Here is a 17,562-nt window from a genome sequence, read left to right as displayed (position 1 = left end):
GTTACCTGCACTGATACATTATAACATCCCGGACTCCACACTGATACATGTTACCTGCACTGATACATTGTAACATCCTGGACTCCACACAGATACATGTTACCTGCACTGATACATTGTAACATCCCAGACTCCACACTGATACATGTTACCTGCACTGATACATTGTAACATCCTGGACCCCACACTGATACATGTTACCTGCATTGATACATTATAACATCCCGGACTCCACACTGATACATGTTACCTACACTGATACATTGTAACATCCCGGACTCCACACTGATACATGTTACCTGCACTGATACATTGTAACATCCCAGACTCCACACTTATACATGTTACCTGCACTGATACATTGTAACATCCCGGACTCCACACTGATACATGTTACCTGCACTGATACATTATAACATCCCGGACTCCACACTGATACATGTTACCTGCACTGATACATTGTTACATCCTGGACTCCAGACTGATACATGTTACCTGCACTGATACATTGTAACATCCCGGACTCCACACTGATACATGTTACCTGCACTGATACATTGTAACATCCCGGACTCCACACTGATACATGTTACCTACACTGATACATTATAACATCCCGGACTCCACACTGATACATGTTACCTGCACTGATACATTGTAACATCCTGGACTCCACACTGATACATGTTACCTGCACTGATACATTGTAACATCCCAGACTCCACACTGATACATGTTACCTGCACTGATACATTGTAACATCCTGGACCCCACACTGATACATGTTACCTGCATTGATACATTATAACATCCCGGACTCCACACCGATACATGTTACCTGCACTGATACATTGTAACATCCTGGACTCCACACTGATACATGTTACTTGCACTAATACATTGTAACATCCCGGACTCCACACTGATACATGTTACCTACACTGATACATTGTAACATCCCGGACTCCACACTGATACATGTTACCTGCACTGATACATTGTAACATCCCAGACTCCACACTTATACATGTTACCTGCACTGATACATTGTAACATCCCGGACTCCACACTGATACATGTTACCTGCACTGATACATTATAACATCCCCGACTCCACACTGATACATGTTACCTGCACTGATACATTGTTACATCCTGGACTCCAGACTGATACATGTTACCTGCACTGATACATTGTAACATCCCGGACTCCACACTGATACATGTTACCTGCACTGATACATTGTAACATCCCGGACTCCACACTGATACATGTTACCTGCACTAATACATTATAACATCCCGGACTCCACACTGATACATGTTACCTGCACTGATACATTGTAACATCCCGGACTCCACACTGATACATGTTACCTGCACTGATACGTTGCAACAAACTTTTAGGACAGGAGAGAGAGATTTGTGCTGCTAATGGGTTTATATTACAGAGGATTGCCTGAAGTGGATACAATAGTAACAAACCCTCAGCTGTGAGAAGTATCAGGTCTGTATATATTGTAGCTTCTGAAAATCTGTTTTCCTATTCAGTGACTGCAAGCAGATATGATCTCTGTAGTAAGACAATCACTGTGAATCACAACAGGAAGTAGAAGCGCTCAGTAGTCGGTTACAGAGAAATGAAAGTGTTCGGCTTTCCTCACATCGTGACTCGGACGGGCGGAGAATCGTCCGCTGTGTAATAATTACCATGTGAGGTCGGACAAGGAAGAGGAAGTGGGTGTTTTATCGTATGCTTTGTGTTCAGTCATATTCAATAACCATGGAGGAGCGCAGCGGCATCAGGTCAGTGGTGGAGCACTTCTGTGTCGTTACTTTGTTTCGTTTCAGAAACGCTCTTTTCTCCTTAGGGAGATTAGCAAAAGCCAGACTCCTACTGTACACTGATGATGGGCAATAACCCGGAAACAGCTGTATGTACATGGGGTCTGGCTTTGCTTTTGATTCCCAGTCATTGTAGCAAGACTTGTATAAAAAGTCCCACTTTGACTCGAAGGAATGCTGCCTTTCAGTAGGTGGCACTGTGGAGGATTTATTCCATCTCCCTTATTTTTGTTTCGTTTTACATGAGGATTGTTTACAACACAGGGTGGGAATGTGATTGTTGCTGTAGAACTACAGATCTCAGCAAGCCCTGTCACGTTATCCAGTCACAAGTTAGAGTAGCTGCACTTCTGACAAACTTTGACATGTCAGAGTGATGTGTGAAAAGTTTTGATCAGTGGGGTCCTGCTGCTGAGACCCCCTGCTGACTGCTAAAATGAGGGGGCTGCAGCAGCCACCCTTCAGTTATCTTTGCTGCTTGGCATCTCTTCCCAGCAGCTTGAGATGCACATCTAAAGACATCTATGCATCCATCTTCAGCTATGGAGAAGGACTGACAGGCAGCAGAGACAGCCAGAGGGACACAAAGCGGGCAGCGGGCATCTCAACAGCAGGATTTCTACTGATCAAAACTTTTGACATGTCACTCCAACATGTCAAAAGTTTCTCAAAAGTGCAGCGACTATATTTTCTTTGCATTAAATGCAATCTATTGTTCCCTGTTATCAGCTCTATCAGGATAGAGAGAGGCAGACTGTTGGATAAGTAAATGCAATCTATTGCTTTTCTTTTTTTTAGGGGGGTGGGGGTCTCACAGAAGAAGATTTAAATTACGGATTCTGCGATCGCCGTCCGCATGTATCATAGTTGGGCCATTGTGGGCTGTAATACGTGGGGATTGAAATGCATGAACTTTTGCCGGTTCGCTCACACTTGTGGTTAGGTACTGCCCATTCCGCGAGTGGAAAGAAAAAGCGCAGTATGCTCTATTTTACTGCGGATTCCGCGTGTATGGGCTCCATTGATCTCTATGCGGTCGAACCGAAGTGCATGCGCAATTAACATTGTGGATCGCGGATTCGTACGCACGTTGCTAGCAGGTCAGATACAAATGGAATGAAGAAAGCAAGAACTTGTGTGGAGACATTACAGACAGAGTCTGGGGAACGGCACACCCCTCCAGACTGCTGTCTGCAACCTCCGCTTCTTCTTTTGGGCTCTTTTTCCACAAGAAGAAGTGGGTTTTTAAAAAATAGCTTATACTACTTCCCAAAAAAGTAGTATAAACCAGCCACGCCTAGTGAGAAGTGTCGCATTCTGAAGACATGACTCTCAGAACCGCTCTCACTACGACAGCGCAAGGGAATGTCGCCTGAGTGATAGAGGGATGTTTCCAACGGGTTGGGCAACTTTCTGATGTCATGTCTTCCGTGTAGACGATACGCTACCCATACATCTGCACAGAAAACCGCACGCATACGCAACCATATGTAATTTGTTTCCGCGACCATTCACCGTTCTTCTGCTGAGGATATCCACATGCAGAATCACACTCATTTGACCCTGGCCTTAAGGTAATGGACAATCTCCATGTGTGATATCTGACCGATTGTGATATGGCGTGTGAGAATGACAGGTTGATTTCAATGCTGTAATTCACATCAGAGATTCTTCTCTTGAAATGATGGTCATAGCAGACCCTACTTTTTTGTTTAAATTTCCTGCTCTGTCGCTTCACAACGTCATGTATATAAGTCACCCATACACAATGTAATTATGTGTGGATGGCGATGATTACGCGCCCATAGAGAACAATGTAATATGTGGCAAAATCAAACATGCTACGGAATGATTATTGTTCAAACAAGTCATTCAAATGAGTGAAAGTGAATGATAATCGTCGGGTCTAAATCATCCGAATAACAAATTATAATTGAGTGGGGCGGTAAGGAGATGCAGGGGTAGAGGTAGTATGTGATAGGCAGGGTGGAAGGTGTAGGGAGCTATAGGGATGGACAGGGGGATTAGCTCAGGGGATTCGGTATGCCTCCCTGAAGAGGTGCGTTTTTAAGGCGCATCTGAAGTTCCTGGATCAGGGATTGTCCGGATGCCTTGGGGTAGAGCGTTCCAGAGGTTGGGTGGTGCTCTGGTAAAGTCCTGTAGGCGAGCATGTGAGGTTCGTATTAGAGGGGTGTTTTGTCTGAGTGTGTTACCGGATCGGAGTGAGGGGGCTGGGTGGTGTACGGATAGGAGGGAGGTGATGTATGGTGGCCTGGCGCCATGGAGAGCTTTGTGGGTGAGGGTGAGGAGTTTAAATTTAGTTCTGCAGTGGATGGGCAGCCAGTGCAGCGACTGGCATAATGCAGAGGCATCTGAGTAATGGCTGGATAGAAAAATGAGCCTAGCTGCTGCATTTAGTATGGATTGTAGGGGGGAGAGTCTGGTATGGGGAAGGCTACTGAGCAGCAAGTCGCAGTAGTTGAGTTGGGAATGGATGAGGGTGATGAGTGTCTTTAGCGAATCCATGGTGAGGAATGGCTGGATTTTAGCAATATTCCTGAGGTTCAGTTAGCATGTTCGAGCCAGAGATTGGATGTGGGGGGTAAAGGAGAGATCAGAATCCAGTGTGACCCCAAGGCAGCGGGCATGCTATCTGGGGGATATGATGGTGCCACATACTGATATGGAGATGTTCGGGGGAGGTCGGCTGGTTGAGGGCGGAAAGACGAGAAGGTCAGTCTTAGAGGGGTTAAGTTTGAGAAAAAGGGGAGGACTTTGTATTAGAGGTAATCGCTCAGTGTAAACACGGCTAACGATTGAACTAAGAACGAGAATTTGTTGGCTTCTTGTCTGTTGTTCATTTTATACAGGCTTAAAAATAATTGTTCACCATCGTTGCGTGTGAACAGCGATCATTTACTCGTTCATGTTCACTGATACTGTGAACGTGTAGGACTGAACGATATGCAAACGTAATTGGGTCATCATTCGCTCATTCACTCATGCAAATAATTTATCGCTCCATCCAAGAGGAGCCTAACGTATGTGAGAACCGCATGTTGTTCCCATAGGGAAAAAAAAAAAAAAAAAATCGCATTTGCGTGAAACTTGCATGTAAATGCAGATGCCATTTTTTATTTTTTTTTTGTAGTTCCACAACAATAGCGCACACTACGATTTTTCCATCTTAGAGCATCGCTGCAAGGGAAAATCACCCATATAAATACACCCATTACAGATAATAAGTACGTGGAAGTTCCGTGCATGTCGCAAACGCACAGAACTTGGGTGTTTTAATTGCTTGTGTAGATGCAGCCTCAGGGCTCCTTCACACGGGCGTATTTGCATGTGTATTTGTCTACCTTTTATGTGTTGCAAGATGCGAAAATACAAGCCATTATTTGCCATGGGTGTATGTACACGGGCGATTGTTCTCTTGCAGCGATGCTGTGAGATGGAAATATCGCAGCCTGCTCTGTTTGTATGCAAGTCTACCAGAAGACTAGAACATGCAGACATGGTGTCCGCGTGCTGTGCGATGAGAATGTCGGGCGCTACACGCTGTCACCCATGTTAATGCACCCTCAAACTGATACAGCGCTTGTAAAATTGTGATATTCAATGTGAGTGCATTGTGATTTATGAGAAAATTGCATCTCATTGCATTGCTGAACCTGTGACTTTCACGTATATATTTTAAGAAGGAAAGATTAAAAATCGCATTGCAGTCTCATGAGCCTCGCATGTACATTTGAGTGCGGTGCGATTTTTTATTTTTTTTTCTAATCCATAGGACATAATGGGCGAGATTTCACAGAAAAATAGATTTTGCTGCAATTTTTCTATCTCACAGCAGCGAGAGAGCTAGCGCACATATGAATGGACCACTTGAGAACAATGGCGCCTATTTCAGAGCGAGTTTTGTGCATCTCACTACTCGTTCAGGTGAACGCATCCATTGCTGGTTAATGAGAGTTTGGGAGACCGGTGGAGAAGAGGGGCCATGACTGATCTGTGAGGTCCTTCAGATCTAGTAATTACTAAATATGACAAGTAGCAGGTGGCGGCCCTATGACAACTCTGCTGGGTATCACTATTCTGCTGGAATTGCAACACCCCCCTGTTCATGGTAGTGGGCCCGAAGGATGGGGGTGTGTGTGCCCAGCGGAGCTTTATACAGTGCGGCTTCCTAGACAGATCATCTGTTATAATGGTGGAGATCTGCCAGTCATATGATACTGATTTGCACTGATGTCATTAGAACAGGAAATTCTGGTCTTGCTGCTGTTCATTGTCACTCTTGTCCATGAAGCTTCTGTTCCCATAACGGGAAGTGTCACTTATACTTTTTTTTTCACTATTTAGAAGCAGAGAAAAGCATTTTCCGTCTTTCTTTTCTGTCTGTAGATCTTTTTGTTCTCTCGCCTGTACGTCGCTATAGGGGCGAACGTCTTGCTGAGCTGCAGTTAACAACATATAGTAATATGTGTTAAAGCAGCCTTATGGGTCATAGACACAATGGGCAGGAAGGGAGCAATTGACTTCCATGGTAGAGTGTTATGCTCGTGCTTTATGACCTGTGCAGGGAGGGAGAAGAAAGTAAGCTGTGGCCATGATCTATAGACTTCTATGGAAAAGTGATATGGGCATAGTCTGAGACCTATGTAGGGGGGGTGAAGGAGCTGAGCTCTAACTCATGCTCTGTGACCTGTGCAGAGAGGGGGAGAGGTGAGCTATGATCATCACCTATAGACTTCTATGGTAGAGTGTTGTGGACATGTTCTGTGAAGTGTGTAAGGAGAGGAGGATGTGAGCTGTGACCATTACTTGTATTGTGAATGGTGGATCATGTGTTATCTACATATGTGTGTCACCTCTCAGTGTAATCCTGCCTGTGATGATTATGAGAGGATGGCTGAGCAGTTTTCTCTACACAACAGGAAGTGATAGACTATTATTAGGCTTAGTGGTCTGTGAGCGGGGAGGGGAAAGAGGTGAGCTGTGACATCACCTATTATCAATGGTGGATTTTGTGTTTTCTATGTATAGAAGTGTCACTTTTCATTGTAATCCTGCCTGTGCCGATAATGAGAGGACTGCTGAAAAGTTTTCTCTCCAGAACTGGAAGTGTCAGACTATTATTAGGCCTAGTGGTCAGTGTGAGAACTGCAGGATTTAGGAATATTTCTTTAATATAAATCGTCACATGGAAATTAAAAAGTGTCACCAAAAATGTGTTTACTATAAACCTGATTTATACAAGAGTTCATTTTGTGATGACACCTTCCCTTTAAAGGTACAGGATCCTGCTGAAAGAATTCGACCCACACCCTTCATATCCCTTTCTTGTTCTGCTTCTACTCTAATATGTCCCAAAAGTGAAGGGGCCCCATGCTGACAGCCTCCCAGTACTACTGGCAGAACTTCGTGGGAATGTTGACCATTGTTGATTTCCAAATAGGATGTCACCCAGCTTGTCTGGAGTACTGGATGGCAAAAAGTCCTGCAGCGAATTGGGAAGGGAGTCAGGAATGTGGCACTGATTACCGGGACAGAATAGCCTTTCGGTAATCTGGGAAAGCTGTGGGTGGTAATGGAGATGATACTGGTGTCATTCAGGGTCAGACATTACCAAAATGTGGGAATAAATTCCAGATAACACATGTGTATTCACCACTGACCTTCATGTCTGGAGGATGAGAGGAAACGTTACAATCATTTTGTTTTTCTCACCAGAGCGCCAAACTATGGAACAATGGGTCAGCCCTTCGATCCCAATTACATGATGCCTCCAGGTATGGATGGTTATAAGTTCTGCAACTTTCTAATATATGTCATGTTTCATTGCTTTACCATTTTCAAGATCCCTACTTGCTTTAAGTGAATGGTATAATTCTTGCTTATATACAGAGGCTGAAAACTGGACTTCATCTTATCCTGGTCACATAACTGTAGATTATTACAATTGTAGCCCCTGCAGACAATCATCTGTGAGATAAACACATCAGCAAAACAAAATTCTCTCCTATCCTGATAGTTTGTTACAATGTATCAGTGCAGGTAACATGTATCAGTGTGGAGTCCGGGATGTTACAATGTATCAGTGCAGGTAACATGTATCAGTGTGGAGTCCGGGATGTTACAATGTATCAGTGCAGGTAACATGTATCAGTGTGGAGTCCAGGATGTTACAATGTATCAGTGCAGGTAACATGTATCAGTCTGGAGTCCGGGATGTTACAGTGTATCAGTGCAGGTAACATGTATCAGTGTGGAGTCCAGGATGTTACAATGTATCAGTGCAGGTAACATGTATCAGTGTGGAGTCCGGGGTGTTACAATGTATCAGTGCAGGTAACATGTATCAGTGTGGAGTCCAGGATGTTACAATGTATCAGTGCAGGTAACATGTATCAGTGTGGAGTCCGGGATGTTACAATGTATCAGTGCAGGTAACATGTATCAGTGTGTAGTCCGGGATGTTACAATGTATCAGTGCAGGTAACATGTATCAGGGTGGAGTCCGGGATGTTACAATGTATCAGTGCAGGTAACATGTATCAGTGTGGAGTCCAGAATGTTACAATGTATCAGTGCAGGTAACATGTATCAGTGTGGAGTCTGGGATGTTACAATGTATCAGTACAGGTAACATGTATTAGTGTGGAGTCCGGGATGTTACAATGTATCAGCGCAGGCAACATGTATCAGTGTGGAGTCCGGGATGTTACAATGTATCAGTGCAGGTAACATGTATCAGTGTGGAGTCCGGGGTGTTACAATGTATCAATGCAGGTAACATGTATCAGTGTGGAGTCCGGGATGTTACAATGTATCAGTGCAGGTAACATGTATCCGTGTGGAGTCTGGGATGTTACATGGTATCAATGCAGGTAACATGTATCAGTGTGGAGTCCGGGATGTTACAATGTATCAGTGTGGAGTACGGGATGTTACAATGTATCAGTGCAGGTAACATGTATCAGAGTGGAGTCCAGGATGTTACAATGTATCAATGCAGGTAACATGTATCAGTGTGGAGTCCAGGATATTACAATGTATCAGTGCAGGTAACATGTATCAGTGTGGAGTCCGGGATGCTACAATGTATCAGTGCAGGTAACATGTATCAGTGTGGAGTCCGGGATGTTACAATGTATCAGTGTGGAGTCCGGGATGTTACAATGTATCAGTGCAGGTAACATGTATCAGAGTGGAGTCCAGGATGTTACAATGTATCAATGCAGGTAACATGTATCAGTGTGGAGTTTGGGATGTTACAATGTATCAGTGCAGGTAACATGTATCAGTGTGGAGTCCGAGATGTTACAATGTATCAATGCAGGTAACATGTATCAGTGTGGAGTCCGGGATGTTACAATGTATCAGTGCAGGTAACATGTATCCGTGTGGAGTCTGGGATGTTACATGGTATCAATGCAGGTAACATGTATCAGTGTGGAGTCCGGGATGTTACAATGTATCAGTGTGGAGTACGGGATGTTACAATGTATCAGTGCAGGTAACATGTATCAGAGTGGAGTCCAGGATGTTACAATGTATCAATGCAGGTAACATGTATCAGTGTGGAGTCCAGGATATTACAATGTATCAGTGCAGGTAACATGTATCAGTGTGGAGTCCGGGATGCTACAATGTATCAGTGCAGGTAACATGTATCAGTGTGGAGTCCGGGATTTTCCAATGTATCAGTGCAGGTAACATGTATCAGTATGGAGTCCGGGATGTTACAATGTATCAGTGCAGGTAACATGTATCAGTGTGGAGTCCGGGATGTTACAATGTATCAGTGCAGGTAACATGTATCAGTGTGGAGTCCGGGATGTTACAATGTATCAGTGCAGGTAACATGTATCAGGGTGGAGTCCGGTATGTTCCAATGTATCAGTGCAGGTAACATGTATCAGTATGGAGTCCGGGATGTTACAATGTATCAGTGCAGGTAACATGTATCAGTGTGGAGTTTGGGATGTTACAATGTATCAGTGCAGGTAACATGTATCAGTGTGGAGTCCGAGATGTTACAATGTATCAATGCAGGTAACATGTATCAGTGTGGAGTCCGGGATGTTACAATGTATCAGTGCAGGTAACATGTATCAGGGTGGAGTCCGGTATGTTCCAATGTATCAGTGCAGGTAACATGTATCAGTGTGGAGTCCGGGATGTTACAATGTATCAGTGCAGGTAACATGTATCAGTGTGGAGTCTGGGATGTTACAATGTATCAGTGCAGGTAACATGTATCAGTGTGGAGTCCAGGATGTTACAATGTATCAGTGCAGGTAACATGTATCAGTGTGGAGTCCGGGATGTTACAATGTATCAGTGCAGGTAACATGTATCAGAGTGGAGTCCAGGATGTTACAATGTATCAGTGCAGGTAACATGTATCAGAGTGGAGTCCAGGATGTTACAATGTATCAGTGCAGGTAACATTTATCCGTGTGGAGTCTGGGATGTTACAATGTATCAATGCAGGTAACATGTATCAGTCTGGAGTCCGGGATGTTACAATGTATCAGTGCAGGTAACATGTATCAGTGTGGAGTCCGGGATGTTACAATGTATCAGTGCAGGTAACATGTATCAGTGTGGAGTCCAGGATGTTACAATGTATCAGTGCAGGTAACATGTATCAGTGTGGGGTCCGGGATGTTACAATGTATCAGTGCAGGTAACATGTATCAGTGTGGAGTCCAGGATGTTACAATGTATCAGTGCAGGTAACATGTATCAGTGTGGAGTCCGGGATTTTACAATGTATCAGTGCAGGTAACATGTATCAGTGTGGAGTCCGGGATGTTACAATGTATCAGTACAGGTAACATGTATCAGTGTGGAGTCCGGGATGTTACAATGTGTCAGTGCAGGTAACATGTATCAGTGTGGAGTCTGGGATGTTACAATGTATCAGTGCAGGTAACATGTATCAGTGTGGAGTCCGGGATGTTACAATGTATCAGTGCAGGTAACAGGTATCAGTGTGGAGTCCGGGATGTTACAATGTATCAGTGCAGGTAACAGGTATCAGTGTGGAGTCCAGGATGTTACAATGTATCAGTGCAGGTAACATGTATCAGTGTGGAGTCCGGGATGTTACAATGTATCAGTGCAGGTAACATGTATCAGTGTGGAGTCCGGGATGTTATAATTAGAGATGAGTGAGTAGTGCCTTAGCTGAGTATCTTCCCGCTCTTCTCTAAAGATTTAGGGGCCGGCGGGGGGCGGGGAGCGGCGGGGGAGAGCGGGGAGGAATGGAGGGGAAATCTCTCTCCGCACCCCCCCGCCGCTCCCCACTGCAACTCACCTCTCACGCGCACCGGCCCCCGAATCTTTAGAGACGAGCTTGGAGATACTCGGCTAAGGCATTACTCGCTCGAATAGTTAGTCTTAGCGAGTATATCTCTAGTTATAATGTATCAGTGCAGGAATTTTGTAATTTTAAAAACGCATTGCACAAATATCTCAAGTTTTTGCTTTGCGAGGCAATAAAAAGGAGGCTCCATTGGGAAATATTGGAGATAAAAAAAATGCAAAACGCAGAAAGAAAGGACATGCTGGGAATTTTTTTTCTCGCAACATCGCATGAGTGAAAACCTTGCAAATATGAAGGAAATAAGTGAGAATCATTGGTTTCATAATTCTACGTTTTTACTCACTCTCGAATTGTGTAAAAATTGTGCAATTTTCTCGCCAGTGTGAAGGCGCCTTCAGGCTGAGTGCCTTCACAGTTTGTGTGTACCATCTTTGTTAAAAACAATCCAGCGCCTATAAGGAGTTGTCCTTCTGCAATTCCATCTTAGGCAGATATACCAGTGACTAGAGTTGTGGTTCTCCCCTTGGCCTATAAAAGGCTCTCGGAGGCTCATTGTGTGTAGTGACCTCCTCTTCCACTTGTGTAGAGCTTGTTGACCACTAGACACCTCTATGACGCAGAGAAGAGATGTCACCCCGTTACCAGAGTCTGAGAGGGGCGCATTATTAGGATGTGAGAAACTGGAGGGTCGTAGCGATGAGTAGCCCCCCCACCTGGGCCGTTCTGACCAGACTGTTAGGGGGTGTTGGGACCAGTGGATGTGTGAGGGCACACAAGGTGACCGGGCTCAGGAGCCGCTGACAGACCACCAGTAGAGAGGATTGTCTGTTCATTCAACAAGCATCAGCAGTTCGAACTGTTTCATTGTCTGCCATCCAGAGACAGGTGTTGCCATCTTTACAGAGGTAAGGCTGGCACAAAAGGTAAAAAGTTGCACATTTTTATGCAAAAAATGGTGCAAAAGCTTTTGTAAATCTGTACCTTTGATGTTTTTTCACACAGACTGATTGTCCACTTGAAAAATGCCCCCTATCCACAATATACTCTCCTGCAGAAAGATAAACTGTCCTGTATACAGGCGTGCAGACTTCTACAGTGTTCCTTCCAGGAGTATTAGGTGGAGTAACCTGATAGGATACAAAGTTTTAAAATATTTCCCCACTTCTTAGAATTTTGCAATTGCATCTAAAGGGAAATAAAAATGAAGCAATTTTCTAAAGTCTTTTCACATGACTTAATATTGCGTTACAACCACTATAGTAATACAACCAGTAATCTACTATAACCAGTGATTGGCTGCAGCAGTCACATGTCCTGGTCGGCAGCAATCAGGAAGAACAGAGTGGTTGCAACACAATATTAAGTAGTGGGAAAACCCCTTTAATGACACAGGACATAAAGTTAGGTCACTGCGTTCTGGGGTTGATCTTGCGCCATACAGTGTGGGTGCTGACTAATTTTTACAGACCGACAAATTTATGTATAAATAACCTGGCATACATTTTTCTCTAGGTGCATGGGGCTGCTGGGAATGTACCAAGTGCATGAAGACGCGTGTGCCTCTTTATGGATTTAGTGCACCATTCAGCCTGTGAAATGCCGGGCTTAAGGCGCATTTAGACACAACGATTATCGCTCAAAATGCGCTCTAAAAGCCATCTAAAAGAACAAAGGAGCTGTCAGCACTCCTGCTGTTTCTTGGCGCTAGCAGCTCAGTGGGACACCGCGAGAACAAAGCAGCTGTTTGCATATACAAAACAGCTGCTTTGTTCTCCGAGTTAACAGCAGTGTCCTGCTCCACCTGCATAACTCTTTAAGTAGCTAATTACCTACTTAAGGCCCTCTGTCCATGGGTGTTGCGGCATCCCTAAGCGAGTAATTTCCAACAGGGCCTGGTCATCAGTGCTAGACTAGCCGGGGCCTTACTGCCAACCATGTGGGGTTTTCTCATGTAACATATATAGTGGCCCAAATTGGTCCTACAAAAGCACCTTGCCTTTAAAATGGCAGCGCTCAGTTCATGTATAACCAGCAGGGGTTAACCCCTACTAAATTTGCCCTATGTCAGAGCTATTATCTGCCAGGTGGACAGTAAATCTTGATAGGCTGTCGGTAGATTGAACTCTGATTGGCTGCAAGCCAGTGGAGTGACAGTTGGGAGGCACTTGATGGGGAGGCAGGTCTGGGGAGTGAAGAGAGAGAGGGGTAGGAGAGGAGTTGTGTCGTAGTTATAGTGAGAAGTCAGTCAGTGTGATTTCAGTCAGATTAGAACAGTAAAGTGTGCAGAGTTTGTCAGTAGGTCGGCTGTTAAACAAGTGAACCATATAGTTAGTCAGTGTGATCATCTGTGTAGTTGAGCGGAGTTAATCAGACAAGTGAGTTAGATAGTGAAAATCTTCGGGTGTCCATCAGAGAGAGAGAGAGAGAGACAGTGCTAGTGTGTATAGAGAGTGAGTTAGGGATTACTGGGACAAGAAAGATTCCTGTCAGCATTGCAGTCAGGCAGCTGCCAGAAGAGTTGTTGGATTCAGAGGAGGGTTGCGGCCTGTCTCGGAAGAGTCCCTGCGAGGTGGGTGAAACACAGAAGTACTCATTTTACCATGAAGAAAGGGCCCCAAAATACAGAGCAGAGTTATAATTGCAGACACCAAAGCCACAGAATACCCTCATATCCTGGGACAAAACAAAGGTTCACTGCTCACAGTTTACGCCACTGAAGAGCGATTAAACCGGCCTAACGAAAACTACCAGCACTGCCATATGTTACCCAGAGTATCAGCTCTGTCTTTAACCTGACACTCCTAACATGTATAGAGAATAATCACTGTTAATGAAAGACTTGTATGTGTGCACTGATATATGATCGCCAGCGACATCAACAAGGAAATGGAAAAGAACATTATTACATTTTAAACCCTGGTTCTTGTGATTTTTTAATTGCATCACATTTAACATTCTTGTACTACTGTAGCGCTGGTGTCACGATTTACTAATAAATAAATAAAATCGCAATAACGCCATCAAGAGGCCGTTGTGACTCTGTCACAGATGACAGGAAGTCGCTTCAGAGCACCTAAGCAGCCGCCTCTTACACATAGAAACATAGAAAATGCAAAATTCAGTTTTCTGTTGCACCGTGCGGATAATAGGTCAGAATTTGTTGCAAGCAGCATGAATTCATGACCCTTTCCTGTCAGCTGGCAAGAACATTTCACCCCCATCTACTTTGCACAAGAGCTTCCTGTCCGCAGGGGCCGATATTCCTGTAGAACAATTTTATCACCTAGTGGAATCTACACCACAGGGAATTGCTGCGATTGTGAAGGCCAAAGGAGTCCAACGCGCTACTAGATGGGGGGCTAATAAAGGGGCCTACTCATTGTGTATACAGTATATATACACTGACATGCTAGAAGTTACAGGACAGGAACTAATATCATATGGGACCCCATCAGCTCACGAAGTGCAGCAACTCTATGTGGCATCGATTCCACAAGTGGACACAAGACATGTGGAGGGATGTGGAGCCATCTGGATAGCCCCCACAGCTCTGGGGTATTTGTAGGTGCAGATTTCAGGGGTGAATGACACCCTCCACCACATCCCATAAATGCTGGATCGAGCTCATGTCGGGTGAACAAGCAGGCTGCGCCACTCATAGGAACTCTCCAGAATGCTCCTACAACCAATTCTGGACAACTTGGGTCAATGGCATGGTGCATTATCCTGCTGGAATATCCCATCATTGTGGGGGGGAAAAAGTCTGTGGAGGGCTGCAAACGGTCACCAAGCAGTGAAGCGTAGCGGGCACCAATCAATAATGGTGTTCAGGAGGATCAGTGGACCCAACCCATGCCATGAGAACACCCCCTACAGCAACATCCAGCCACCAGCAGCCTGCACAGTGCCTGATTGACAACTGGGGTCCATGACTTCATGGGGTCTGCACCAAACATGAACCCTAATATCAGCCCAAAACAATTGGTACGATGACTTGTCGAACCACGTTGCCTGGTATCAGTCCTCTAGGGTCCAGTTACAACCTTACAAGCCCAGATAAGGTGCTGTGTCCGGTGTCGTGGTGATAGCAAAGGTAAAGAATGCTGTACTGACCCGCAGTGTGGGGCCTCCTGCACTGAATGTGGATGTGATTTCTGCCGCAGTCCCTCTTCTGTTCACACGGACAATTCTAGCAAGATGCTGCCGGTCGTGATCATTAAGGGCGATCACTGCGCTGTCCACAGTGGGTGGTAATGCCTATGACGTATTCCTGATACACTGTATTGCCAACTTGAAAGACAACAAGTTCGGATACGGCTTTAAAGAAGGACAAGTGGGCTGATACAATACAATTTATTTAATAAGATAACTGAACAAAATTATATAAAAAGGATGATAGTTAAACTAATTTACGTAAAATAGGTGATATTGCGTACTTTAACACTATTTCTTTGGCAAAGGTAAACTACTGATATCACCAAGGGATATACAGATAGTCCCCGACTTGCGAACATTCGAGTTACGAATTTCGCTAGATACGAACTATCTGTACAGCACAGTATGATGTAATGCTACGGCATTACATCATACTGTGCAGGGACCGGACAGGCTTCTATCAAGCCTGATAGAAGCCTGTCCGGTCACATCGCGGTTGCTGGGCAGCCGGGGGCCTTCTGAAAGGCCCCAGGGCTGTCTATGCAGAGCGCCTATCAAGCCTGATAGAAGCCTGTCCGGTCACATCGCGGTTGCTGGGCAGCCGGGGGCCTTCTGAAAGGCCCCAGGGCTGTCTATGCAGAGCGCCTATCAAGCCTGATAGAAGCCTGTCTGGTCAGATCGCGGTTGCTGGGCAGCCGGGGGCCTTCTGAAAGGCCCTAGGGCTGTCTATGCAGAGCGCCTATCAAGCCGTGCGCTCGATAGGCACTCTGCATAGGCAGCCCTGCGGCCGTTCAGGAGGTCCCCGGCTGCCTAGCAACCACACAGCGTCCCGCGATCTCATCGTGGGATGCTGTACGGGCCCCCTGAACGTCGGGTGCCGGCTGTTTCTTACAGCGGGCACCCGGCGGCAGCAGTTCTGACGAGCCGCGCCGCTCGTCAGAACTGTTAACACTTTAAATACCGCTGTCAGAGCGGTATTTAAAGTGTTAACAGTTCTGACAAGCGGCGTGGCTCGTCGGAACTGCTGCCGCCGGGTGCCCGCTGTAAGAACAGCCGGCACCCGACGTTGTATGGAGCGGGATCCACTCGCGATCCCCTCCATACTACCATTTGTTCGACTTGCGAACAAAACGGACTTGCGAACGGGCTCCCGGAACGGAACCTGTTCGCAAGTCGGGGAGCACCTGTACATGAACACATTAATATTGCACATGAATATACTTACAACACATAAACGACATCTGCTCAGCTGGACAGAGTCCATCACCTCGGAGTCTTGTCTGAGTTTACAATCAGCTGGAGCAGCGACAGCCGAAGACAGAGAGCACCTGGGAGCTACACTATGAGAGAGCGTCCTCTACTCACAGGTTACAGGCTTCTGGCCATCTTCGTTCTGCCCCAGCTTATATACAGAAAGATGTGTACATGCAGCCATTGAAAACTTTGAGTCCTACACTCCTGTGGGTGGCCAATCCAGCAGGCATCTATGAGTCAAAGATCACAAGACCATTCAGTAATTGATGGCTCCTTGTCAGATAGTTACAAAACTCCATTTGTTTACAGGATACACATTTGCTCTGTCTGTTTGCAGGATCTACACAGTGGGCATACGTAAAGTTTTAGAGGCTCGGGTCAATTACAGGTCATATTAGTTTTATCCTGACAAAATTAAGTATATAAGAAATCCCTTTACTCAACTATCTATACATACACATGTGACACTGTGCATCAAGGAAATGGTAAATGCTGCTCAAGTTCAGAAATGGAAGGTCCCATCCATCTGGCACCAGGTATTCTTGTATCTTGTCGCCACCAGAAGTAGTGACAATATACAGTCTTCTTAACAGGCCGGCCACTCCCCGCTGTCAGGTCTTGGCACTCACTAACAGCGCCTTAGCTGGCGCTGGAGTGGGCTGCGTACCCGGACAGTAAGGGAGCGGCAGCACAGCGGCTTCCCTGACCGCCTGCCTGCATTGTGCAGCGGTGTGGGGGACAGGGTGATCTGCGGTGGCAAAACCGTTTCTACATCGGCCTCCCTGCATTCAGCAGTGGCACTGGATTTAGGGGGACCAGCAGCAGCATCAGCCGCAGTACTGCGATGGCTCACAGTGAGTGACGGAGGGAGGGGGACGCGGAGGCTGGAGGCCAGCGGCGGACAGTGAGGGAGCGTCTGGGATGGCAGAGCCGCTTCCCCATCAGCCTCTCTTCACTCTGCAGTGGCC

General features: G+C 45.6%; 1 protein-coding gene across 1 annotated transcript in view; it reads left to right on the top strand.

Moving 5' to 3' along the window:
* The first annotated feature begins 1,628 nt into the window (after window positions 1-1,628).
* Window positions 1,629-17,562, top strand: part of LOC136621468 (protein SSUH2 homolog) — a 31,867-nt gene continuing 15,933 nt past the window's right edge. The window contains exons 1-2 of the mRNA XM_066596973.1: window positions 1,629-1,806; window positions 7,582-7,640. Of these exons, the coding sequence (XP_066453070.1) occupies window positions 1,754-1,806; window positions 7,582-7,640 (112 nt within the window). The 5' untranslated portion in view covers window positions 1,629-1,753. The remainder of the gene's footprint in view (window positions 1,807-7,581; window positions 7,641-17,562) is intronic.

Source organism: Eleutherodactylus coqui, chromosome 3, assembly GCF_035609145.1.
Source record: "Eleutherodactylus coqui strain aEleCoq1 chromosome 3, aEleCoq1.hap1, whole genome shotgun sequence".
In the NCBI taxonomy this organism is placed as follows: Eukaryota; Metazoa; Chordata; class Amphibia; order Anura; family Eleutherodactylidae; genus Eleutherodactylus; species Eleutherodactylus coqui.
This window is presented reverse-complemented; position numbering and strand designations above follow the sequence as displayed.